At 38.0% G+C, this 26,518-nt stretch overlaps 4 protein-coding genes and 1 pseudogene across 4 annotated transcripts; 4 read left to right on the forward strand and 1 right to left on the reverse strand.

Moving 5' to 3' along the window:
- Positions 1-1,053: 1,053 nt before the first annotated feature.
- On the reverse strand, positions 1,054-8,659 carry LOC133857160 (probable polygalacturonase). The gene is made up of 5 exons (XM_062292304.1): positions 7,864-8,659; positions 5,515-5,635; positions 4,187-4,435; positions 3,239-3,392; positions 1,054-1,892 (listed from the first exon to the last, which is right to left on the reverse strand). Exons 1-5 carry the CDS (start codon positions 8,287-8,289, stop codon positions 1,367-1,369), a joined length of 1,476 nt encoding a protein of 491 aa, XP_062148288.1. The 5' UTR covers positions 8,290-8,659; the 3' UTR covers positions 1,054-1,366.
- Positions 8,660-11,588: 2,929 nt separating this feature from the next.
- Positions 11,589-13,098, forward strand: LOC133857651 (photosystem I chlorophyll a/b-binding protein 6, chloroplastic). The gene is made up of 5 exons (XM_062292942.1): positions 11,589-11,743; positions 11,842-12,006; positions 12,100-12,137; positions 12,281-12,795; positions 12,928-13,098. Exons 1-5 carry the CDS (start codon positions 11,697-11,699, stop codon positions 12,943-12,945), a joined length of 783 nt encoding a protein of 260 aa, XP_062148926.1. The 5' UTR covers positions 11,589-11,696; the 3' UTR covers positions 12,946-13,098.
- Positions 13,099-15,226: 2,128 nt separating this feature from the next.
- On the forward strand, positions 15,227-17,804 carry LOC133856584 (pollen receptor-like kinase 3). The gene is made up of 2 exons (XM_062291641.1): positions 15,227-16,778; positions 17,222-17,804. The coding sequence occupies exons 1-2, from the start codon at positions 15,449-15,451 to the stop codon at positions 17,782-17,784; spliced, it is 1,893 nt and encodes a 630-aa protein (XP_062147625.1). The 5' UTR covers positions 15,227-15,448; the 3' UTR covers positions 17,785-17,804.
- A 2,371-nt stretch (positions 17,805-20,175) lies between these two features.
- LOC133856541 (uncharacterized) lies at positions 20,176-22,961 on the forward strand. Its single transcript, XM_062291593.1, has 6 exons — positions 20,176-20,548; positions 20,696-20,803; positions 21,606-21,767; positions 21,863-22,034; positions 22,296-22,369; positions 22,486-22,961. The coding sequence occupies exons 1-6, from the start codon at positions 20,243-20,245 to the stop codon at positions 22,564-22,566; spliced, it is 903 nt and encodes a 300-aa protein (XP_062147577.1). The 5' UTR covers positions 20,176-20,242; the 3' UTR covers positions 22,567-22,961.
- Positions 22,962-23,482: 521 nt separating this feature from the next.
- Positions 23,483-24,995, forward strand: LOC133857537 (actin-101-like; annotated as a pseudogene).
- Positions 24,996-26,518: the final 1,523 nt, after the last annotated feature.

A 26,518-nucleotide genomic window follows, 5' to 3' on the forward strand; every position in this document is an offset into this window, starting at 1 on the left:
CCGCCGAGCGACTAAGAATATTTTAAAACCATGGTTTCTAAGTTCTACTTTTTGACTCATAATTTGAGGACCATATTATTCGATTCATGTTTGGTCGGGTCGAAGAAGATGGTGTGGCCTACGCTGAAATGTCTTATTGGGAAGTTCTGAGATGTTACATATATTTTGAGAGAAAGCGGATGAAAAATGGTGTACGTCAAAAGATAGATTTAATGTCTCTTGCTACTCATCACATGCATAAGGGCATAACCAATCAATTAAAGCTTGTGGGTGCATCTTTGGACCACCAAACTTGACCCCCTCTCCCTCCTTCACTTCAATTTCCCACCAGACACGTTAACCCTAACTACATTTCTAATGATATTTGGACATTCAAACAGAGCCATGGTTTTCATTCAGGCTATACCACCCATTCGGATAGACAATCCTAGCCATTCGGACACGAAATTGTTGGGAATCTGAATCTAGGCCGTTCAGACATTTTTTATTTTTTAAGAAGGAAAAAAAATATAAAATTTGTTATTGTGGTTGACTTAAATTACAAATCGTTCATTTTCATATGAAAGTGAATTCAGAGGTCCTTGTGATATGCTAAAAAAATAATATATATATTTTTTTTATGGAGCTTGGTTGATTTTTGATGGTCCATAAGAAATGTCTTAAAAAGGGCGGAAAAAATCAGTGGCCAAAATATGGTTCCCAACATCTCCTCCTCCTCCACAGGTCACAAAGACTAATAAATATTCCCGCTTGTCTTCCCACTGAAACACCATCATCCCAATCTCGTTTCCTTTCTTCGCTTATTCCTTTTTTCTGAACATTTTCTTTGGTTGAACTTGTCCACACCACACACCAGGTCTAAGGAATCCTAACCTCCCCCACTCAATGCCTAGAAAAATTGTTTAGCATTATTTGAATGCCGCCCACATTGTGTGTTGTACGAAAATAGAATGAGAAAATGAATAGAAAATTGTCCCATATCCTGAGTTTTGAGTTTTGATGTTAATGCTTCAATAATAATGCAAGTTTCAGCCCACTTTCATAATACAAGGATTTTGTACATGGTAATAAAAAGATTTGTATAAGCATCTGACAATTCCTGGTATATACAATAACTCCCATGAAATTAGAAGGATCCTTCTGATCTATCAACGTTGTTCTTTCCACCCTTGTCACATTCATTAACTTCCTTCCACCTTTTCATAAAATGGAGGTGAAAAAAGAACAAGAGCATATCAAAAACATAACAATAATATCAACTGCACCCTTCCCCCAACCTTAATCCACCCAAAACATTTCATACAGAAACAGAGGTAATCGACCTCCGGAAAGATGAGGCAGGGAGATTTTGGACCCCATCACCTTCTCAAAAATCGTAATCTATATCTGTTACATTCTGGGAGAATGAGCGTTTAACAAGCCGTCCTTGCTCATTGTATCGATCGAGATTCTCGCAAGGAGCAGGGAAGATGGTCCCTATTACACGACCTTCAACAAAGGCACACTGGAATATATGCTTCTTTTTGTATGTTAACCCCACTGACATATCTCGGAAAGTCACATTTCTTATTGGAATTTCTTCGCTCCCATGGATACGGACAGGCACACGTACTCCCTGGCCATGGACACCAGTGAAACTTATGTCCTCAAGCACTGGGAGAGCCTTTCGATCGTAACCCTCGTCAGGGTGCTCGTTGTAATCTGTTTTGATGACAATTCCAACACGGACATTCTCAAATGTAAGATTTCTGTAGGTTATGTGTCGCACATATCCACCTCTACCAGGGGCAGTCTTTATACGAACAGCACGCCTTGAGCTCCAGACAAGGAGGTTTTCCACAGTGACGTTAGATACACCACCAGACATTTCACTGCCTATTGATATGCCCGCGCTGTTGCAATTCAGTCAAGGTGGATCTCAGTTACTATCTGAACATGTGATACTATCAAATGCAGAAAACCTACGAGTGAAGTAATCGAATTAACAGTCTCCTACAGTATTTTAGGGCACCAATGGATGCATGCTGTCAATAAACAAACTACAACAAAAGCAAAGATGCCAACTGCAATGCAAGCAACGGCAATAATTCATTCAACTGGTAAAGTTTATTTAAGTTGTATAAGGGGCTTATGATCAAATCCCACATGTCACCAAGGATGGGGAATTTCAGAATACAAGAAAGTTAGCTCCTATTGAATAGCATAGACCTTAAATGCTCACCCTCCATTTCCAGGACCCCAAAGAAAGGATGGAGGTTGGCTCATTTACTGCAGTATACTAACCAATGCTGGGCACGAGCCACATGGCTAAAATGCTTTACAGTCTTTGCTCAGAGATGGTTGAACTAGCTGCAGATTTATTAATATTATGCAACATCCCACTAATAATTGTGATTCATCGCTTCCTATCCGGAAGCTTGTAAGGCTTACAAGTTTCTCACAAAAAATTGGCTTATCATTGTACAAAACCTCAAATGGTTTAAGAAAATTCAGAGGTTGCAATATAAACTCAAATTCGTTTGCCTTACAAAATAATACTAGTAATTCTAGAAGGAAGCAAAAGGTACTCTGACCATGAATTCCACATTAGAAAGTGTATAAAGAGCAAAACAATTATCAATTCTGGCATCGCTTTCAAAATTATATGAGAATGAGCTACCATGTAGTTAATCTTCGAACAAGAAAAAAGGAGAAATTAAGGGAAAACAAAAAGAGAGGAAAATATCATCATTCTATATTAATAGTTTTTATACATAAGTTTTTCACTGCAATTCTACTACTAATTTTATTGCACAGAGCAGCATCTAATAAAGTTTGGATTTCTACAATCTTCAAACCATAAACATAAGTTGCTTTACATAAATAGAACCAAATCGGTTATAGCCAGCTATATTCAAATCATTCTACAAAACTAAAATTAATGTATGCATGTATCTATGGGTGAGTGTATACAGTAATATTTTTCCAATGAACATCTGGAAGTAAAAGCATTGCAAAAACTTTAGACAGAAACTATGACAAACTCTACGTAACAGATCAAATTCATTTGTGAATACAATCAAGTTTGCAACTGCTGCTTGAGGGCAAAAATGAACAGACACCCAGAAATTTCATTTATTCATATCTCGTGTATGCAGATGCATATTACTAATATTAAGTGCAATAGAGTATTATATTGGGTTAACAAGCATGCAACGATCACATCCTAAATTAGAAGCATGATGTCGAAGAGTTTCACCTGACCATAGAGCGAACAACAAGGTTTCGGATGAGTATATTCTTTGAAGGACGTCCATAAGAAATTCCATACTGATCCCAGCCACTCTTTATTGCAACTCCATCATCCCCAACACTTATGTAACAGTCCTCAATCACCATATCCTCGCATGAATCTGTTTATTCCACAAAAAAATGGAGTATGTTGATTGCTACTGTATAACAAGAAGAAAAAAGTGATAAGCTCATAAAGTTAAATCACTAGACCAAACCAGCGGGATGTACTTCAGATGATATTGGGAGGGCACCTCAAATGACCTTATGTCACAAGGTTATGACATTTTGAAGTGTGTAATTCATCTATATGTGTGTGTGTGTGTGTGTGTGTGTGTGTGTGTGTATCTCACATAATATAATGTGTTGGGGAAAGGGGGGAGGGTGAAAAAGTTGAAAAACTACCAAATTGAGGGCAAATATGAAAATAACAATAAGAGTGCATCTTGCTCAGATATAAGATATTACATTCCAAGTCCAATCATTCCCAGCTCACATGGTTCTCAAATTTCAACCACACACGGAACACAATTATGAAGCAAGCACTTAACATAGCCCAGACATATCAATCACACTTCATTGAAACCCAGACCAATATCTTCCTACTCATCAATTTAGCCTGTTCAGTTCGTTGGCAAAATTAGAAAACTCTATACAAAGGAGATAATTATGTTTTTCATCTTGAGCCTATTAGATCTTGATTAAGGGTCAAATGACTAATGTTTACAATTTTTATTGATTTGAGACCCTTCTACCATAAGAGTGAATCCAAAGAATCAGTGGTTCGTGAAGATGCTGACCAGATTAACAAAATACAATGTGGCAGGGCAGCACCTATCAACATGTAATACATTTATGTATGTGAAAGTGTGCACGCATGCGTGAATATAGTGATAACTTAGCAGGAAACACTTACCTGGATCTATTCCATCAGTGTTTGGAGCTTCAAATATGGGAGCCAAGATTGTAACATTTCTGATGGTTACATTCTTGCAGTCATATGGATGAAGTGTCCAGAAAGGAGAATCACGCAAAGTTATATTAGTGATCAGAATGTCACTTGACCACATTATCTGAATAAGTGGGCCCCTAGTGTGGTTAAGGAGCTTCTGGCGATACTTCTTCCACCACGATTGACCCTGTCCATTTATGGTACCATTATGCCCTGTTGGTGAACAATAGCATAAATTAGATCAAATCAGAAATTAACACTTGGCAAAGATGATAGGTACATGGCTTTAATTCAAACCATAGTTATGTGCATAACAGTCATCTGCATACCATCTTGATCAACTTAGAGTTTGAAACCAATCAAATGATAAAACTTATATGGCTAGTGTGCACAAAAGATATATTGTTTGACAAGTATGATTTGCAGCTTGTAGTCGAAATAATCGTATACTAAACGATAATCAACTGCTCTAGTCAATGTGGGCAAAGAGGAATCAAAAGGAAATTCTATTAATATATTGTATTGTGGGCAGAGCAAAGAGAGCAAGAATCAGTATTTGCTTGAAATGCTTAGGTGAGCTGTTGTTAAATCATAAAATAATTGGACAACAATTGCATTTGATATGCAGGTAGCGGACCAGAGGCTGTCATTCATCTTTTTTTGTTTTTTGTTTTCTTCTTTTGGCCATTTAAGTTGTAATCTATACGATTACTACCATCCCATACTCCATCTTCTCTTACAAATGACTAGGATAGTCAACTGCCACCTGGTTACCCAAAATAACAATAACATAACTGCATGTTTATGGTGAAAAGTTAAAACACTATCATTGATCAATGGCCAATTTCACCATAGAACACCTTTTGGTATTAGATAACACTTTTGGAGTCCCCGCTATGATCACCAGCATCTGAACAATAACTTGTTGGGCCAGCACGTGGGGGCACCAGGGGCCACGGGGGGTCCACACGCACGGGGGGAGGGGGGGAGGTGGTGGGGGGTGGTGTATTGTTGGCCCACTTCCTCACAACTAAAGCTTTTTGGTTGGATGCTAACATCTATGAAAATTGGGCCATTGAGTCCTCACAGATAAAACAGGTTGTGTAATGTTAAAGTTGACTCAGTTAAAGACCACCACAAAACATGAGTTTGAGGAGGTATTAAACTAAATATCTTAAAAAATTCAAGACATATTTGCATATTATTTTTATTCACCTCTCGGTCAGGTCTTCGCCATGAATAGAAAATGCACTATAGCTTCTGTTCAGATAAGAGAGGATGAAAAGACTAACCTGTAATAGTGACATCTTTGAGATTTTGACCATGAATCAAACTCCCATACCGAGGTCCATGATGCTCTCTCCCATACCCATATGAAGGCAAAGGAGGCATCAACGGCCAATACTTCTCATCCTGTTATACATCACATTAGAGGACATACTGTAAAATAAGCAATAACTTTAGAGAAGAGAGTTCAGCGGCCACAACCAAAAAGACAAGACTATTAGATAATTTTGTTGACAACTAGGATAATAATTGTAAGCCATAGACATAATGGTCTGTCCAACTAAGCCTCATGCTTAACCCTATTCCAAAAAACACGCCAGACATAATAATTGTATAAATCCATTGCACATGATGCAAACTTATACAAATACTTATATGGATAGACATTTGTATTAACATGATTTGATATGAAACCAATTCCCCCCCGACAAAGTGACTTCTAGAAGCCATTTTTGAACAACCATAGTCAAATTCTATTACCATATCAATGGAATCATCACTTGCAGCGGCAATTTGGGTGAGGATGTCAGAGATCTCAAGGAGGCTATGTCAGCCATTGGAAAGACTTGGGAACTTATTTTGATAAGTAATGGAAGTATTTTTTTTTTTGATAAGTAAGTAAGTTTATAAAAAAGCGTAAGGCGCCCTTAAGTACACCGGGGGTATACACGAGCAGCCAAAGCCAGCACAAAAAGGAAAAAAACCCAAAAAAACCCCAAGAGGACCAAGCCCGAAACCCACCAAAAACCCCAAAAGGAAAACCCTAGAACCCGAAAAAAAACCCAAAACAACCCACAAAAGAAACCTAGAGACAACCCAAAGGCCCTCTAAAGAACACTACCCTACAACTTGAGGCCCTTTCCTTTCCTACGCCTAGAGGAGTCTAAAGCAACACCATAGTTAACGGAACTTTGCAAATTCAGCAACTCCCTCTTTCCCTTCGATTTCTGGCGCGCTATCATCTTCTCACGCAGAAATTCTTCTTCCATGGCATCCCGAATAGCCAAAGCCTCCTCCTCAAAATCACCATCCATATCCCAATCCAAGGGCAAACCATCCCAAAAATCATTGACGTCCTCCCAAACCACAACCTCCCCGTTATGATCAAATCCATCCCAATAGTAATGGAAGTATTATTAGAATAGAAAGAAAGATCTAGACCTCCCTATGCAGTATGCGCAACATATGTACATTTAACATAAACAAGTACTCACCATAGGCAACTGGAGTCTGAGATGTCAGGAGAGAGGGAAAAAAACACTGGTTCCTCAAGAAAATCAGAACATTGCAACAAATTTGGACGAGTAACATAAGTCATTCCTATATCTCTAGGCACTAAGATGTCCCATTGTGTAGATTATCCATTGCTTGAATCTTGAGGGTTGTTATTCACTCCTCTCTACTAAAAGGTAGTTCCACACTCCATGATCCACAACAGTCATTCTTATTCTTCAGATTGTGGTCGTCAAAAACCATTATCAATTCCATTGTCTAACACAATATTTTATATGAGGTGATTTAATCTTGGTTTTCCATCTCTCCAGAACTTAATCATAAGTTATACCTCATCACAGTCACAGAACTTGAGGAACAAGGTCCTTTATGTATCTTCAACCTAATTGAATTGATCATGTTCATCTTTCACTCATTGATCCTAACGACTTCCCATTGTTGCTCTAAAAGCAGGCAGATATTCCAGAAAATTTTGTGTACAAAACCACAAATAGAACCTCCAGATTCAGCACCCATCTAATGTATAAGAAATAAGAGTTTTTCTTCTTCTTCTTTTTTGATGACATCAAAGTGATTACATACCATTATAAAACCAAAATAGTTTAGAATGTACTCCATGATTTGTGACAATTAATTCTTTCATACTCCAATACAGAATTGAATTCCAGTATAACCTACATCAGGAGGTTTCAAGTGTATAACAGAACAAGACCTGCATAGTCTTTATAGAAGCCCTGAAACTAATAGAAAAGTTTTTATATTTCATTCCAAACGGATAATCACAATCCCTGTGAAATCCAAATCACTGGGCTTGTCAAAGAACCTTAATTTAACAATTATTATCAAATTACAAGTCCTAAGCAGACATGTTAGCCAATTCCCACATAACAAATAGTGAAGACCCTAATGAATTTATCTATAAAAACATAGAAGACCCAAATAAAAATCCACCCATTACCTGAATAAACTAGAGGTCTTAACAGAAAATTTTACCATTTTATCCATAACAAGCAGATCCTAGTGAAGTAGAAAAACTCTATTAAGTCATACCTGGACAAAAGCAAACTAACCGAAATCCAATACACTAATTATAAAAAAGAAAAAAAAGAAACAAACTTTACCTGAATTCCTAGTATTTCAGCATCCTCAGCAAGGAACAGAGTCATATGACTTGTGAGATTAAACGGCGCCGTAAGCCACCGCCCAGGAGGTACATTGAGCTGGGCACCACCTCTCTTCCCCAACTTGGAGATCGCCGAGACTGCCCTCTCAAAGGCCTCGGTGTTCACAGTGACCCCATCGCCGACCCCTCCAAAGTCCGTCAGATTGAACGCCACAGGCCTCATCCTCGGCATGGGCCTCGTCTGGGCACGCCCGAACACCCAGAATCCGTCCACGATGTTCCTCTGCCACACGAAAACCGAGGCAAAGGCGGCGATCCAAAGCAACGCGAAGAGGGTCTTGTGGGAGGACATGAACGCCGGTACCCACCGCTTCCATTCCAGTCTCTGGTGGCCGAACCGCCCTAGTGGTAAGATCTCCACCATCACTTAGGTACAACAAAAACACCAACAGTCACAGGTGAGTTTGAAGAAATAGGAAATTAAATGGGTGATCTGGATGGTGGGTGTGCTTGAATTTTATCATGTGGGCTTGTGGGTTTTGTTGGATTTTGATTTTGTGAGAGGTTCTGATCCTAAATATCAGATTGAAGTTTGAGTGGGGATGGTGAGAGAGTGAGAGGGAGAGACAAAGTGGGAAATGAATCTTCGGATTGGGTGAGATGTTATTAGTCAGAATCAGTTGCGTTTTGTTTATGGGAAATTGATGGAGTACATTCGAAGGGAAGGTTGTTCTGTTCGGAGAGGTGTTCCAGACGTTGGGACTTTGCACTTGCGGGGGTGAAAACTGAAAGCTTTCTGAGATTTTAATGTATCAATATAAAAAATCAAAGTTACCATGAGGCTTCGTTTGTTTCGTTTTATTTATTTTTTTTCTCAAAATAAAATAATATTGGCCAATTTGTTAATGTCTTTTGTAGGGAATAATCATTCCTCGAGTCGAATCGGAATAATAGTTTCATTCGGATCTAATAAAAGACTATTTGAAGAATCTAATCAACAACTCTCGTTAAATGAGAATAGAATTTTCATACCAAATCAAATACTAGGCGGTAGGTACTCTCAGTTTAAGCCTATAAATAAGCTCGTACCCAGGTATAAATGACAGACTAATTATTTTATGCATTGATCATATTTTTCTTTTAATTTAGGCATCGAAGTGAGACTCTCGGAAGAGTTTAGTTGTTTTGCAGCGATCGTGAGAGTATGAAGAACATTGAATAAACGTGTTGTTCACACCGTATCGAAAACTGTATTGACATATTTTAAATGAATGTTTTTTTTTTTTTTTTCATCTAAAATAGACTAAAACGAAGTGTTTTGTGTTTTAAATACTTTATAATTATTTTTATGTTTTAAATTATTTGTTAAAATTTTTGTTTTAAAAACAGAAAACAAAATGAATAGCAAAAAATTTAACAAACAACTTAAACACAACAATAATTTTCACATTTATATCACATTATGACATTTTTTCATTGGTTTCTATTTTAAACAAAATAGGAAATAGAGTTTGATGCAACTATTGGGTTTTTCTCTTTTTCATTTTTACCTGTTACAAAGGTATAAATTGATTTGAACTTGTTATAAAAATAAAAAACCATTATCAAGCTAAGATGCATGTATTTGTTACACTTGTGTGTATATGATACGTACATTTGAATTTCGTAATGAAAAATGCTAGTTATAGGTGTATTTTATGCGAGTTGACGTGATAGTGTGACGCCACAAGCACCAGATCTCTCGGCCACCAAATATAGTCGATTTGATAGTCCCAACCATCTCCTCGAAGTGATTAGGACAACACCAACCAAAACAATGAGCGTAGTAATATATATATATATATATATTAAAATGACATGGCAATGTCATACGAGCGCATAAGAAAAAGTACATAAAACGAGCGTACGGGTATGTGAAAACTGGTTTGGTAAACAGTTTGACCTTAATTATGTATGCTTTAGACTAGTTGTTTGTTTGATTTAGGCATGATAGTTGAAAAAAGAGAACAAAAACTTGTACATGTCAACATTAGGTATCAATATATACAAGATTGCGTATACATGAATAGTGATTTCAATACATAAAAAGTTACTAAATTATAATGCAAACGACATGTCTATGTTGAGTAGGTGAAGTGGTGAGATGTTACAATCGGTCCAATTAGTTGAAAGCAGTTGATGAGCTACAATCACCTAACTAACCCTCTACGTGCTCACCTGGTACCCCCAAGTCATGAAGCAGATTTGAAACCCTTTCCCCTCAAACACTTTTTTAATCCCATTTTCAGCATCCAATCCATTTTCGAACGACACGTGTTTGACTCAAATATATTGCTAGTGTTCCTCTGCACCATTATTAACAGCCTTTACTAATAATATAGATTTAAATGATAATGATCTGCTCATTCTTCATAGCATAGCATAGCATGTGTAAATTATCGAGTATAGAAACAAACTCATACCCCTACAATTTGATGATGAGTCCTCAATTGGATGCCTTTGTGCAGTGATAACTGTTGTTATGACAATTTTTAGTACAGTGTAAACTGCACGTTTTTAGATGTTTTTTCATGCTTCACAAGAATACTATAAAACAACTAAAATTAAGAGATTATTGGTCCGATGCCTAAATTTGCTTATGAGAGAAAAGTATGCTCAATGCATAAAATAATCAGTCTGTCGTTTATACCTGAGTATGAGCCTATTCATAGGTAAAGAGGTAGAGTCAAACTTTACTATTCATACTTAAACAAACTATGAGTGTCTGGAGTTTGATTTGTTATGAGAGTTTTATTTTCATTCAAGTGGGAGTTGAACTGTTAACCAGATTCTTCAAAGAGTCTTTATTGGACCTGGATTGACTACTACTCCAATTCGACTTGGAGTAAGATTATTCCCAACAACTGTAAAATAAGAGCATAGCATTTATGTGTATGAGACGAGTATGATACTCTCTTCCTTAAATTTACAAATGGTGATAATGGAATTTTATGGAAAAAATTGTATTCACATATAGGGTGATAATACGGACTTCTTCATGTATGCATAAATGGGTCTAAGACTCTAAAACAAAAAGAATAATCTTGCTAGTCCACCCAAAAAAGAATAAATAGAACATTTCATTCTTTAAACCTTTCCTCATGTAAATCTCATGAGAGATTTGATCCAAAATCTTTTGGTGGAAAAGATTGAAGTCAACTACACAAGGCTTAAAAAGTTAAAAAACAAAAAAATGAAAAAAGAAAAGAAAAAGGAAGCGAGTAAATAGGTGACTTATGGTGATTGACCACTTTTTAAGGAGTGGTTGACCATCGTTTTATATTTTGATAGGGTGATATGCCACTCTAAAATAGTAATTGAGGTAATCGAACCACCTCAATCACTCTCATAATATAGTTGGCAACTTGTCGAACCTTTGGAGTGGTCGGCCATCCCTTTAGTTACTTGGTTCTTTTATTATATTTTTATCTTTTAAGCATTGCATGACTTAATCTAAACCGTTCATTTTGAATGAAGGGGTTGGATCTTTGATTTTGTAAGCTACGCAAATGATGCAATCAACAGCACAAATTCAAATTGTATTTGGAATCTGGGCCCTGCAGTTGAACTTGGGCTCTCAATCAGAGAACTGGATATCAGCTTAGTCAGATCACGCAGGCCCAAGCTCGATCTTCCAATAGATTCGTACACCAATATCCAAAACACGTGCCAAGTTCAAGCACCATTAGCTCTTATTTTCCATTTTGTGCCAAAGTTGTAGATATATTCTTCTATTATTCTCAGACAGAAAAGCCACAGGATTGCAAAGTTTTGCAGGACGTTCTGTCATCCATGGCGCTAGCCATTGCCTCTACTGCATTGACAAGCCTCCCAACGAGGTCAACATCCTATTCTTTAGCTCTGGGCTAAGCATTCAGATATATGTCAGAGAAATTATATATCTTCATTAATTTCCACTGCTCTTTTTTGGGAACAGAGAATTGCATCGAAGGATTTTTCCAGGAAAATTAACAACTTGCTTTCCTGGGAGGACACTCCGTGCGAATGCAACAAAAGGGGTGTCAAGCGTATGTGAACCACTCCCTCCGGATAGGCCGCTGTGGTTTCCAGGCAGTTCACCTCCTGAGTGGCTCGATGGCAGGTATCTAATTTTCGTTACTTGTAGAATATCTACATATCAATATTCAACTACTGTTTATCCTTGTTAATTACAATCTTTTCTGTTTAAGTGTAGTCTCCCTGGCGATTTTGGCTTCGACCCACTTGGATTAGGTATGTTTTTCTTCATTTTTTTTTATGTTGCTGAACCATAAACTATATGGCATAATGTGGTAATTCATGAAAATCAGAGAAGAATTCCTGCTTAAATAAGCAATATGCAATAAAACCTTAAGAAGTTGCTCCATTTTCTGTAGGGTCTGATCCAGAGACACTTAAATGGTTTGCGCAAGCTGAGCTAATGCATGGCAGATGGGCAATGCTTGCAGTGGCTGGAATCCTGATTCCAGAATGTCTTGAAAGATTAGGCTATGTTAAGAACTTCTCATGGTATGATGCTGCCACTCGAGAATACTTTGCAGACCAAACAACCTTATTTGTTGTACAGATGGCCTTGATGGGTTGGGTGGAAGGCAGAAGATGGGCGGATATGCTTAATCCAGGGTGTGTTGACATTGAGCCTAAATTGCCACACAAGAAGAACCCAAAGCCGGATGTTGGTTACCCTGGTGGCCTATGGTTTGACCCCATTATGTGGGGGAGAGGGTCCCCGGAGCCTGTGATGGTGTTGAGGACTAAGGAGATCAAGAACGGGCGTCTTGCTATGCTTGCTTTTGTGGGCTTCTGGTTCCAAGCCATTTATACAGGGGAAGACCCTGTTCAGAACTTGATGGATCACATTGCTGATCCTGGTCACTGCAACATCTTTTCGGTAATGCTCGACTTCATTGTCTACAATCAACGAGGAAATTAATTTGAAAATCGCTTGAACTATAGAATTGCAGTGAAATATGATCTTGATCTTGTAAATTAAAAAATAAAAATAAATACTCTGTTCTTGCAGGCTTTCACATCACGCTGAAGAAGTGAAGTTGATGAGAACCAGTTTATGGAAGACATGCAAAATGTGGTAGCACCAACAGCTAGGCAGTTCCTCTGTAATTCTTGTAATCTCATTTGCTATTTTTTTTCAGAAGACACATATAAGCCGAGAAAACATCTGGACTTGGATTTCTTTTCTTTTCTTTTCTTTTTTTGCTGACAATTGATTACATTCTTATATATTGTCAAATGACACTCTACCGACCAGGGTTGCCCAAAGCTTGAGCAATCTCTGAAAGTACGTAGGGGTGTGTAGATTTTCGGCCTTTCGACCGCTACCCACCATCGACACGGTCTTGAACTGTGCAGATGATGCAGCATGGCATAGTAGAAAGCAGAATCCACAAGCACACTAACTCATAGTTCTTCTACGAATCCTAGAAAAATCAAAGAATTGCTGGAAAATTGAAGATTAATTACTCTCTGAGTGTACATTTCTTGTTGAAAAAACTGAGAAAATACAACTTATGGTCGGCTAGGCTGTCCTTATTGAGCTTAAATAAAAGTATGGTCTCTGTTTTAGAAAAAGTGCAAAACTACCCTTTCACAAGTTCGCTCGATCGAATATCGACTAAGGATCGTTTGAACAAAAGATGACATTTGCGATCAATTGAACTCTTGAAAATTTTCTACTAGGAGCATCTCAGCCTACCTCGCTCAAGTGGCCCTTGAGAGAAAATCAATCCAACTCTTGGCTACTTGTTAAATCACAAGAACTCCCTCCTAGGACACCCTTCTTCCGCTCAAAATTTCAATGAAGTTTTTGGCTAGTTGATCTACATGATCAGTACATATATAGGTTGGCTTTTGATGACAGGTGGAGGCGGGGATTGAGTTCCCTTTTGGTTGCCGACCTGAAGTCGAAGGTGGAGATGGAGGTTCATTTCGTTTTTCGATAAAATTTCGACCGGCCCAACTTTATTTATAAACCAACGTCGTTTTTATATAAAGTGATGTTTTTTATTTTTATTTTTAGAGAAAACGACGTTGTTTTGAACCCTATAAATTTCTTACTTCCCCCGCCGCAAACCCTAAATCACTTCTTCCCTTGTTTGCATTGTTTGTATGTTCCTCTCTCTACAACAAATCTCTTCGTTGATAATGCTCTCCCCACTCTCTACTCTTTCTTGTCTCTCTTCGCAATTAGCACCCACCTCGAAGAGTCTTCATTTCAAACAGAGGTGAAAAGCTTCGTCCAACGAAGACGGAGATTTGAGATCTCTTTTTATTTGGCCATTTTCTTGACATTTTTGTTGGAAGTTTTCCAACTCTTTCAACACCGGCCGGCGGATGTAGAATATATGCAAAATCATAAATTCCAACTCCGATAACTCCAATGCGTAACCCTAAATGGAGGTAGCTAGCTAGATTAAGATCATGAAGTGAGTAAATACTAATTAATCCATCCATGCAAAGACACTTTTCTTTTCATGCATGCCCAAAAAATTGAGCTCATGTCATCACCTATCTTGGTGGAAGACCCACTGCATGGCTATTCCAGTACTGTCCCAAACTGAAAGGTCTGACTTTTTAGATAACATATACACATTGGCTTATTTAGAAGAAGAAAAAAAAAAACACCCATTAACTCTAGGCCGTCTACCGTCATTGTACCAGTTTTAGAGAAGGAAAAAGCCCCTTTACAACGAAGCACAACCACTCACATTAATCGGTATGATTCATGTACGTGGAACCCATATATATGAGTTATACCAATGTAAGTGTTTGTGCATAATTTTATTGTGCAAGAATCAATCCTTTTTAGAGAATGAGGTCACTATTTTTTTTTTTTTTAATTTAAAGGATAGAAAGGGGCAACGAGCATAGCTACCGTCTTTAGACATTATCATAAGACTTTTCATCCGTTGTAAAATGATCATTTTGAGCCATAACTGCTGCCTAGACGACAAGCCCCTCACCATAACTCTATCAAGACGCGAATTGGTAAAGCCCTCTGCTGATCGAGTAGTATTTGGTTCACGTAATTACTACCGTAAACAAATTCGAATACGCGATCACTAAGCAGAAGAGAAGGAAGAATGAAACCGGCTACCACCTTGGTGGTAGTAGAGAATGAGGTCACTTGCATGCATGGTTTGGGACATATATAACTGGATCCATCTTGTTCGTGCAATTGTTTGGGGTCCGGAAAAGGAGTTTAATCTGTCACTTCAAACGGTAAAAGGCCTCGAATGAGGCTGACTTGGTCAACAGAAGTTGCAGACCTCTCTCTCTCTCTCTCTCTGCTCTCAACCCCACACGCCTTTCTCTCCAATCTCCTATTCTTAGAATATCGTGTCAATCTGGCCAATTCCCTCTCTCAAACCCACACCCTCCTCCTCCTCCCCAAATCCAAACTCAACAAATTAAACGGAAAAAAGCAAACCAAACAAAGGCTGACCACCTCAGAGAACCACACAATTAATCTCTGCGAACAGCGGCTCGTTTCTCTCCGGAGTACTTGTCCCATTTCCGGCTCAGCAATGGCCGCTGTTCGCCCTCTCTTTCTCCTGATCTTTTTCCTCTTCTCATCATCTCTCCCTCTCCGCTCTCTTTCCGTCTCCGAAAGCGAGGCTCTCCTCAGACTCAAGCAATCATTCACCCACGCAGACGCCTTAAGTTCCTGGGACGTTAACGTTCCCAACTCATCTCCTTGCTCGGCCAAGTGGTTGGGAGTCATTTGCTCCGACGGCGCCATCACCGGCCTCCATCTCACCGGTTTAGGTCTCTCAGGAAAGATAGACGTCAAGGCTTTACGTGAACTTCGCGGCCTTCGAACTATAAGCTTCGTCAACAACTCCTTCTCAGGTCCAATCCCAGACTTTCACACGCTTGGCGCTTTGAAGTCTCTGTTATTGACAGGCAACCAGTTCTCCGGCGAGATTCCCAAGGATTACTTTTCCCGTATTACTTCATTGAAGAAAGTCTGGCTCTCTTATAACCAATTCACCGGAACGATACCTGAATCTGTGACGCAACTATCCCATGTCATAGAACTCCATTTCGAGCACAACAAATTAGTGGGACGTATCCCGCCTATGAAACAATCCTCGTTGAAACAACTTGATTTGTCGAACAACATGTTGGAAGGCGAAATCCCTGAGAGCTTGTCCATATTCGACGAGAATACGTTTAAAGGGAATGAAGGCCTTTGCGGGAAGCCGCTGGACAAGGTTTGCAAAGACACTACGAATAATGCAACAACGTTATCTACTGATGATCATTCTAAGAACACGCCCAAAAACAACAGCACCACCCTAGTGCTTTTGTTCCTTGCCATTGTAGGCTTCCTCTTCATGTTCTTCGCATGTGGCACTTGCGCGAAGCGTAAGGACGACGAGTTCAGTGTGCTTGGTAGAGAAAAAATGGCGGACGACCGGGTGCTCCAAGTGCACGTGCCCAGCTCAAATCGGAGCTGCAGGGAAACGGCCGAGTACTCGAGCCAGAAAGGCGATTCGAAGAAAGGTTCAACCAATAATGGAAAGAACGGGATGACTGATCTTGTAATGGTGAATCATGAAAAGGGTGCATTTGGGTTGCCGGATTTGATGAAGGCGGCGGCGGAGGTGCTAGGGAATGGCGGGCTGGGGTCTGCGTATAAGGCCACGATGGCGAACGGGTTGTCTGTGGTGGTGAAGAGGATGAGAGAGATGAATAAGTTGCAGAAAGATGGGTTTGATGAACAGATGATGTGGTTTGGAAGACTGAGGCACAGGAATATCTTGACGCCTTTGTCTTACCATTTCCGGAGAGAGGAGAAGCTGTTGGTCTCTGAATACATTCCCAAAGGCAGCTTATTATTTGTCTTACACGGTATGCCATTGCCATCCCCATCTTCTGCTTCATCCTCTTTTTTGGGTTCTGTTAATATATTCTAGGTATTTATATCACTCTCTAGCTCTCATGATCATAACACCATTGGTTTCTATTTAGTTCGAGCTCACCCAATTCCTTGACTGATTTTTGATTTTATTTACATATATATTCTTAGAACACGTCATTTTTATACTCATTTTTTAAGAAAAGAAATAATGTATACTGGATATATATGTGTTCTGTTTTATCCACCAAAACTGATGTGACTTGATCCTTCTCGTAATATTTGGCGAATAAAAATTGATTTTTGATTGGAGAATCATATCGATCAATTTTGGTGAATGAAATACATATACTTATTCGGTATAAAGACTCGAGCGTATCGGTTTAATAGGGAGAATTTCACTTTGTCTGACTTGGGTTTCGTGATTATCCTCCAGGCGATCGTGGAATTAGTCATGCCGAGCTCAATTGGCCTACCCGTCTGAAGATTATCAAAGGAATTGCACGTGGAATGGGGTTCCTGTACACTGAGTTTGCTTCTTATAAGCTGCCCCACGGAAATCTCAAGTCCAGCAATGTTCTTCTAAGCGATGATTATGAGCCACTCCTAAGTGACTACGCCTTTGATACACTCATCAACACCCCACAAGCCGTGCAAGCATTGTTCGCCTATAAATCCCCTGAATACGCACAATATCAGCAACTCTCTCAAAAGTCTGATGTTTATTGCCTTGGAATCATCATCCTTGAAATCCTTACCGGGAAATACCCCTCTCAATATCTTAACAATGGAAAGGGTGGTATTGATGTTGTGCAATGGGCCCTAACGGCAATGTCCGAAAAGAGAGAGGAAGAACTGATCGATCCGGAGATAGCGATAAGCAGCACCAGTTCAGTCAACCAACTCCTCCAAATCGGGGCTGCTTGCATTGACAGTAATCCAGAGCAACGGCTAGACATGAGGGAAGCCATTAGAAGGATAGAAGGTGCGCAAGTTTAAACTACTGCTATCTAGCTAGCTAGTTTGATTCACGTGGCTTTGTCAGTCCCATGCATGCATGCTCCATTAATGCTCATGATCAGCAATATTTTATGAGCTAGCTCCTTCGATCCCTCCAGAGATAGCTTGGAAGATGATCAGTTCGATCGGAACTTCGGTTAATGACTGCAAGTGAATTAGTGAAGTAGGAAAAGAGAACCAAATTAATCTGCAAAGTTTGAAGAGAGCGAGGAACTCTGTAATCTTAATTTTTCTTTTCTTTTTTGATGCAAAATGAGATCGATTGCCTTATTCATCCAAAACACAAAAAAAATGAGATGGCTTTCAGCCTTCCTTTCAAAATGCAAGGTGAGATATAGTACTATACGTACTAGGATCGAGTTCCTTTGAATGAAAGGTCCTGATCTATACCCTCAATTCATGCTTTAGCTATGTTGATAAAATCTAGGTATATATTGAATTTTTTTTCTTCTCTTGTTGAATTTTTGTAATTAAAGTTTCTTATATATAATTGTTTGTTGACAAAGAAACATCTTCTTGATCAATAAATATTTAGTTTACATGGCAGTTTGCATGCGAATTAGCCAAGTTTAATTTATATGACATGCAAATAATTATAATGTCTCTAGGGAAAATCAAAATTGCCTCTCCCTTTTTTATACACCATCTTGAAAAAGATGTTAATTACATTCCCATCCATCTAAAATGAGCATGCAAAAATCTTTGTAAATTGTTTAAAGTTAGAGATGTATTTGGTGTTATTCTCTTACACATATTTTTTTTGTAAATTTACCATTGAATCTGTAGAACCTATATGTAGTTCTACATATTTAATGAAATTTTGACAAGATTTAACAGAAAATTCTAACACACGGTTAAAATTGAAATATAGATTACCCTAAATTGACACTTTTTAAAATTTGAGTATTTAATTGCAAAAATAATGAAATATTAAGAGTTATAAGTAAATAGTTATTTTTTTATTTTTTTTTTAATGACAAGGAATTTAAGTGATTCAACCGAGAACATTAATGAATAGAAGATCATTGAATAAGTCTTGAATTAATGCATTAATCCACTTGTAATATTGATCAATGAACTTATAATAAAATATATACAATGAAAAAAAATTACATTATGTCAATAATAATATCAATAAGTGACATAATTTAACCCAAGGAATCCTGTGCGTGCCGCATAACAACTTATAAACTGAACCCTAGCCTACTTTTCTGATATTAAGGTTGGATTCTAACATATTGGCTCATTAATCTACCGCATGAGTTTGAATAGTATTTTCACACATATAGCACATGCCAATTATGAGTGTCACATGTATACCAATTATAGCAAAACCAATGTTCTAATTATCCGGGGTTGGCTTCTTAATAATAAACATCTAAGACCTATTAGACGGTTTATTATCATTCGGGTTTGGTTTGAGTCTAGTTTTACTTTAGTTCAAATTTGAACTAAACCCGTTAGAATTAAGACACGTATTCCACAACCGTTTACAAGAGATACATTTCCGAATTCTAACGGCTTTGTTCGATAATTTTTGTTTCTCATTTTTGTTTTATCTTTTCAAAACAAAAACATTAACAAATAATTCAAAATACTTACAACACATTTAAAACTACTTTCACCTTTATGTTATATCAAACATTTTTTCTAAAAAATAAAATAAAATTAACAAACAACCCAAAATATGAAACATTTAAAACTATTTTTAGATTTATATAATTAGAACGATTTTTTTTTTTAAAAAAAAAACCACTAAAATATATTCACAAAAGAAAATTAATTCCAGTTCCAACTAAAAGTGACCTAACCCCAAATCCCTACTCCAAAACTCTCTAAACCAAGGAACAAGAGGGAAATTAGAGTCCAAAAAAAAAAAAAAAAAAAAAAAAAAAAAAAAAAAAAAAAAAAGGTTAAAGGCATATTTCATACTTGTGGTTTAAAAATTGAGAAATGATCCCTACACTCATTTCTCACAACAGCCCCACAACAAACTGACGTGGCTGGTAATATTTTATTATTTTTTTTGTTTTGTTTTGTTTTCTTTTTGTAAAAAAATAATAAAATATTACCAGCCACGTCAGCTTGTTGTAGAGCTGTTGTGAGAAATGAGTGTAGGGATCATTTCTCTTAAAAATTTTAATTTTTGGTACCTTAATTTCATACTCGTGGCACAATATATATATATATATATATATATAAAATCTTTAAAAATTAATTAAAAAATTAAAAATAATAATACTTAAAAAGAGAAAAGAAAAAAAAAACTGAGGGGGAAAGTCAAAACGCTATTTCTGGCGGTGGGTAAAAAGTTTACTCGTGGCAGAGGCCAATGACACGTGGCGTCACATCAAATAGCAACGTGGAACCTGAAAAATTGTTTGGATCTCTTTCTTGTAGCAGAAACCCTTCACACTCGAAAGACAGTGACGACGAAATGTACCGGACGGCGGCAAAGCTTGTGCTCCTTCTCCGTGCACCCTCGGGTTGGAATAGCAATGCCCGTCTCCGGTTCCCTCCTCTCCGGTTCTCCACTTCTGTAAATCATAATCAACACCCTGAAACCCCAAACTTTTCTGATCCTACGTCGTCCACGTCCACGTCTACGTCTACGTTATCTTCGTCGTCGAATTGGTCGGCTTCATCCACGGCCGAGGAAGCTCGGCGCCAGGAGAGCCGGCGACCGAGGGTAGAGCATGAAGACGAGCAAGCCCGCGTGCTTCGGGCCTCGCTTCCCCACGTGGTCCGTGCACTCTTTCAATGAAATGTTTATTTAGTACCCTCTGTGTGTATGTGAAATTGTCAACGAGAAATTCATTTCCTTTTGTATTATCTCCAGAATTACTTTATAATAAATTACAATTTGATAATGATGACGGAGAAATTACAGGTGAGGTTGGGGTGGACTGAGGCAGCCATGATTGCGGGTGCGAGGGAGGTGGGTGTTTCTCCTTCTATCATTGGCTCTATCCCAAGGAAAGAAGCCGCTCTTGTTGAGGTAAATTTTAGTTCTTTTGTGGGGGGGGTTTGTGATTGATTTTCAATGCTATGCTGGCGGTCGCTTAGCCGTTGGGTTATGCTACAGTATGTTTTTAGGTCGAATGATTATTTGATCGGGTCACTGATTTTTAAAATAGTAGAAATTTGGAGATTTAGGTCAAATTGAGAATGGGTTTCCAAATGGTATTCTGGCAAGAAGCTCTAGCTCAACTGTGAGGTTTGTGGGCTCAATGCCCGTGTAATTTACCAATTAAAACAAATGACGATAATTGTATGACACTATGATTTCTGGGTGAATTTGATTTGGGTCCAATTGTATCAGTCAGTGTCTGTTGCTTTCTGTTTAGTCATTTTGTCTGATGCAATAAATGTGTTTAGCCATTGTTGTTGACACGGCTTGTCAAACAGCAAGCATTCTCATTTTCTGGCAGAAGTTCAAGGTAGGGATTTGAGTTCAGGTGACTTTTTTGATGGGTTTCAATGATCCAAAACTCTTGTGCACTCGTTTTGCACATCTTCCTACCAATGTTGCATACTTCTGTTAAAACATAAGCATTAGCATGCTGAGGACCATTTGTTTTGAAGTCGGATGTTATCAACATTTGCCAGTATCACTGGATGCATTCTAGAATTGCTTGCAGTCTTGTGCAATAACTCTTTTTGCATTGGAAATTTTGAGTATTTCTCCACATGAACACATGCTTAGTGGTACACTTGGGGATTACCCGGCAGAACTCATTTTCCTACTTTTTAGTTTCCATTGCGGGTCTTTTTCTCAATCTTTATTTTTCCGCTTTCAGTTTTTCATGGATGACTGCTTGCAAAGGCTTATTGATAGAATTGATTCGGGAGAGGACTTAAAAGGCATGATGACTAGTTTGCGTATCTCCAAGCTGGTTAGGTTTCGCCTAGAAATGCAAGCTCCATACATATCAAAATGGCCTCAAGCTCTTAGCATCCAGGTATCATCCTTTGCCCCAGTTCGTCTTGTTAGCACTTTGACTTGCATTAATAAATCTGAAACATGGAAAATATCTATTTTCATTTTTGTCTGCAGGCACAACCAATGAATGTTCCAACAAGTTTTAAGCAGCGGGCGATGCTTGTAGATGAGATCTGGCATGCTGTTGGTGATGGGGCATCTGATATTGATTGGTATCTAAAGCGCACTGTCCTCGGGGGAATATACTCAACGACAGAGATATACATGCTGACTGATAGTTCCACAGGTTTGTGTTCTTTACTTTGTTCTCAGAACTCAGATTATAATTGTGAACCATCCATCTCGTTGTTGTGTAGAATGCGCCCAACCCCCACCCCCACCACCACCACCACCCAAAAAAAAAACTTTTTTCATGAACTTTTCTTTGGTATGAACCCTTCTTGAATGCTTACATTGTGCAATATGAGTAAAAACAGATTTCAAAGTACTATCATAAATGCAATATAGGAAACAACATAGTACTAAGTTGGTTGCCATTTTCTGACAGATTTTCGTGATACATGGTCTTTCTTGGATAATCGTGTGAGAGATGCGTTTGATCTGAAGAAGACCATCCAAGAGGTGGTGTCTCTCGCTTCTTTTCTGTTTTGGGTTCTTTCTAGATTTATCAATTCTAGCCATTCGGGAATTTAAGTTTGGAAATGTATGACACCCTTCATTGTGGCAAACTTTTGCAGGTAACATATTTGGCAGAAGCCGTTGGTGCTGGAATGGGGAGCTCTTTGCAAGGATTTGTGAATAGAGTTTTTCGAGTATGATCGTTAATTTGAGGGATGGTTTAGAAGAAACCATTGGAAAGCCTATGGAAAGCATCAGGCGCTGGGTCACTTGGGGTTTGTTGCTTGGAAGAGATGCTGTGTTGGTAGTACTTTTGATGGTCTTACAAATTATCTCCGATGTTTTATTTGTCTAATTCTTTGTCTATTGGTACAAAGCCGTTCAAGGCTAGAACCTGAATAATGTTTAACTCTTTTGTTATATGCATCACTGTTAAATTTGATTTCCTGTGGATTTCTCCACTGTCCTGTAAATACAAATTATCGCCGATGTTTTATTTGTCTAAATTCTTTGTCTATGGGTACACAGCCGTTCAAGGCTGGAACCTGAATAATGTTTATCTCTTTTCTTATATGCATCACTGTTAAATTTGATTTCCTGTGGATTTCTCCACTGTCCTGTAAAATTTAAATACACCCCTTTACCCGGCTACAGGGAAGGATAAAAGATTTACTACGATATATATTGTACTTAGAAATCCATGTCTTACAACGATATAAGATTTACTACAAGATAGGGAAACTTCTCAATGGGTTGCTTCGGGTTTGATCATGTGTACTGTGTAGAATTCGCATATCCTTCAATATGAATATCCATAAAAGAAAAAAAGGAAGAAATCATAATGTAGACGGGATTATAATGCCATTGAAGAAACTATATATATAAAGGAATATGCAATTTCTCCAGTGCCTTTTTGATAAGGCATTTAAAATATTCCATGACATCCACTAAAGCGACCGAAAGAGAGAAATGTCTAAAACTCATGCGAAAGAAAAAGTTAAAGACATTATTCTCCTCATTTTTCAGCTTCCCCTTCTTTATTTACATGGCCTTATGCCAGCCTCCTACTGCTGTTCCCCCTCAATCTCTCTGGAAAGTTTCCAAGGCACAACAGGCATGGATTTGAACGAAAACCGTCCAATCGTCTGTGACAATGGAACAGGCTCTGTCAAGGTGAGTCAATCAATCATCTTGTTTCTTTCTCTGCAACCAAACATTATATATGTTCTAAGTACTAACAATATTATTCCATGATGCAGGCTGGGTTTTGTGGTGATGATGCTCCTTGTGTACTTTTTCCTAGCATAATAGACCGGCCGCGAAACGTGCATGCTATGATTGGCATTGAACAGAAGGCTATCTACTTTGGAGATGAAGCACAAGCAAGGCGTAGGATCCTCAGTTTAAGCTATCCCATTGAGCATGGAATAGTGAGAGTCTGGGAAGCTATGGAGAGACTCTGGGAGCATACATTTGACAAGGAGCTCAGGGTCAACATAGAAGAGCACCCTGTCCTCTTAATGGAAGCCCCGTTGAATCCCAAAACTAACAGAGAGAAGATGGTGGAGATCTTGTTTGAAGGTTTCGAAATCCCAGCCACGTATATAGCCATTCAAGCTGTGCTCTCCCTGTATGCCAGTGGCCGAACCACAGGTAAAACTGAGTTTAGAATTGACCTTTTGAAGTGTGTTCCAATGACAGATTCTAAGAACCTTTTCTTTCAGGAATTGTCATGGATTCTGGAAGAGTCACACATGTAGTCCCAATCTATGAGGGCTACGCACTTCCACATGCCATCCAACGACTTGATTTAGCTGGTAAAGACCTTACAGACTACCTCACCAAGATCCTAACAGAAGGAGGATACATATTCACAACATCAGCAGAATGAGAAATTGTCAGGGACATAAAGGAGTGACTTTCTTATGTTGCAGTGGATTTCGAAAAAGAACTTGGCATATCAAGGCCAGAGTGCTCCGAGCTGGACAAACAATACGAATTGCCTGATGGGGAAGTTATAACGATTGGCGTGGGGCAGTTCAAGTGCCCGGAAGTCCTGTTTGATCCAAGAATGGTAGGAATGGAGTCCGGCGGTGTCCATGAGATTGTGCTGAGGTCAATCAGAAGGTGTGATATGGACATCAGGAGAGAGATGTTTAGGTAATGTGGTACTTAGTGGGGGCACCACTGTGATACCAGGCCTCGCTGATAGGTTGGCTAAAGAGCTGACCTTACTGGCACCTCCTGGAGTAAGGGTGAAGGCAGTTGCACCACCAGAAAGAAAGTACAGTGTTTGGATTGGTGGCTCCATTCTGGCTTCATTAAGCACTTTTCAGCAGGTACATATACAAATTCACATTCTGTTAATGCTTTAATTTTGTAACATAATTTTTGTTATGACAAGTCTTCATTGTTGATATATGAGACTGATCGTTGGTTGTGGTTGTGTTGCAGATGTGGATCACTAAGGAAGACTACACGGAGTCAGGTCCTTCTATTGTCCACATGAAATGCATTTGAACAGAAAGTTATACTGCTTTCTCTCTCTCGCTCTCTCACAATGTACTCATTTTTTTCCTGTCAATAAAGAAGCTGAACAGTGCTTAGACTATTTATATATCCTACGCCCAAAAAGGTAGTAGTAATTAGAATTGTCAATTTTTTACTTGATTTACGAACTTGATATGAACGTAATACGAAATTAGTGGATTAGAGTTTAAGAGATTAACCTGCTTAATCAAATAAGTGAAGATTATGGTTGACCTATATAGTCTTATGTCCATGTTTGACACGATCTAAATTTAACACGTGATATTTAGGACTGTTAATTTTGTATACATCCTGTAAACTTGATGCAGAATTAATACTCTCACAGTCATTTCAGAAATATGCAAGTCATATTGGCTTATATAAGCGCTAAATAGCTAATGTCTTTTAGAAACAAACTCATTGAACTTATAGCCATTATAGGAGATCTCCCCTAGACCTGGAAATCATATTTTATTCATAATTCATCAAACAGATAGAATGCCCAAGCGTATTAAAAATCATTCAAAGAAACCAAATGAAAAATATCAAAATTTACAAACAAAATTAATATCTCACAACAAACCCAGCAATACACAATCATTAACCTGAGAAAATATTCTTTGTAGGAAAAGAAACTACAATCTGAAGCAGTATACACAATTTTAAACCACTTAGGCAATATGAAGCATATTTCTCACATCAATATTTAAACAACGCCAATTCATAATGTAGAAACCAAAAAGTTCTCACAGCACATTATACACATTCATTTCCGTAATTTTTGGCATATTTGAAATCAAACAACATAAAGTGGTTTCAAACAAATGACAGTAATCTTAGATTTACTTGGTTCTCTTGATCTACTACAAATCGCCATTCGTGTTTTTATTTTTTTATAGAACTCTATGGTGTCTCACGTCAATTTTTTTTTTTTTAGTAAGAACTAACCAAAAAAAATGTAGACACTGCAGAAATATTTTTAGTAAATTTATCCCCGGCAAACTCAAAAAATCAGCAACCCTCAAACGTAACTATCCAACAAATCATTCACTGGCCCATATCACATTTTTTATGAAGAAGTTTTTTCATAACAAACACTATAAAAAAGAGCAAATTAGGAACAATCAAAATCCTAACCGCAATTTTGTCAAGAGTAAATACAATCTATGTATACTAGTGGAATAAAGCCGAAGCAATAATAAAAGCCCTTGCCACTTCATTTTCAAAGCCCTGAATCCCGTCATCATCAATTTTTTAACACACAAATCCACATCAGTAAAGCCAGAAACTAACTAATAGCAAACACGTGAGGGTTACGACACTTAGTTCTTGACCAAAAATTCTAATAGACTAATTGATTTGTTTTTACTTATATATATATATATATATCACTCATGTTAAAGTATATAATTATCCCTCAATCAATACATAACTGTACCAAGTTGAACATACTGCTATCATATTCACTATCCAAATTTTATTGTCGCTCTGATTTAGAATTCATCCAAGGAAAACAGAAAACAAACAAACATATCAAGAAATTTTTTTAGAAAAAAGGAAAATCAAGAAAAACCTGGAAATAATAAAGAATCCTTTTTCAAGACCCAAATAAAGTCATCCAGA

This window comes from Alnus glutinosa, chromosome 14 (genome assembly GCF_958979055.1).
Source record: "Alnus glutinosa chromosome 14, dhAlnGlut1.1, whole genome shotgun sequence".
NCBI classification, from domain to species: Eukaryota; Viridiplantae; Streptophyta; class Magnoliopsida; order Fagales; family Betulaceae; genus Alnus; species Alnus glutinosa.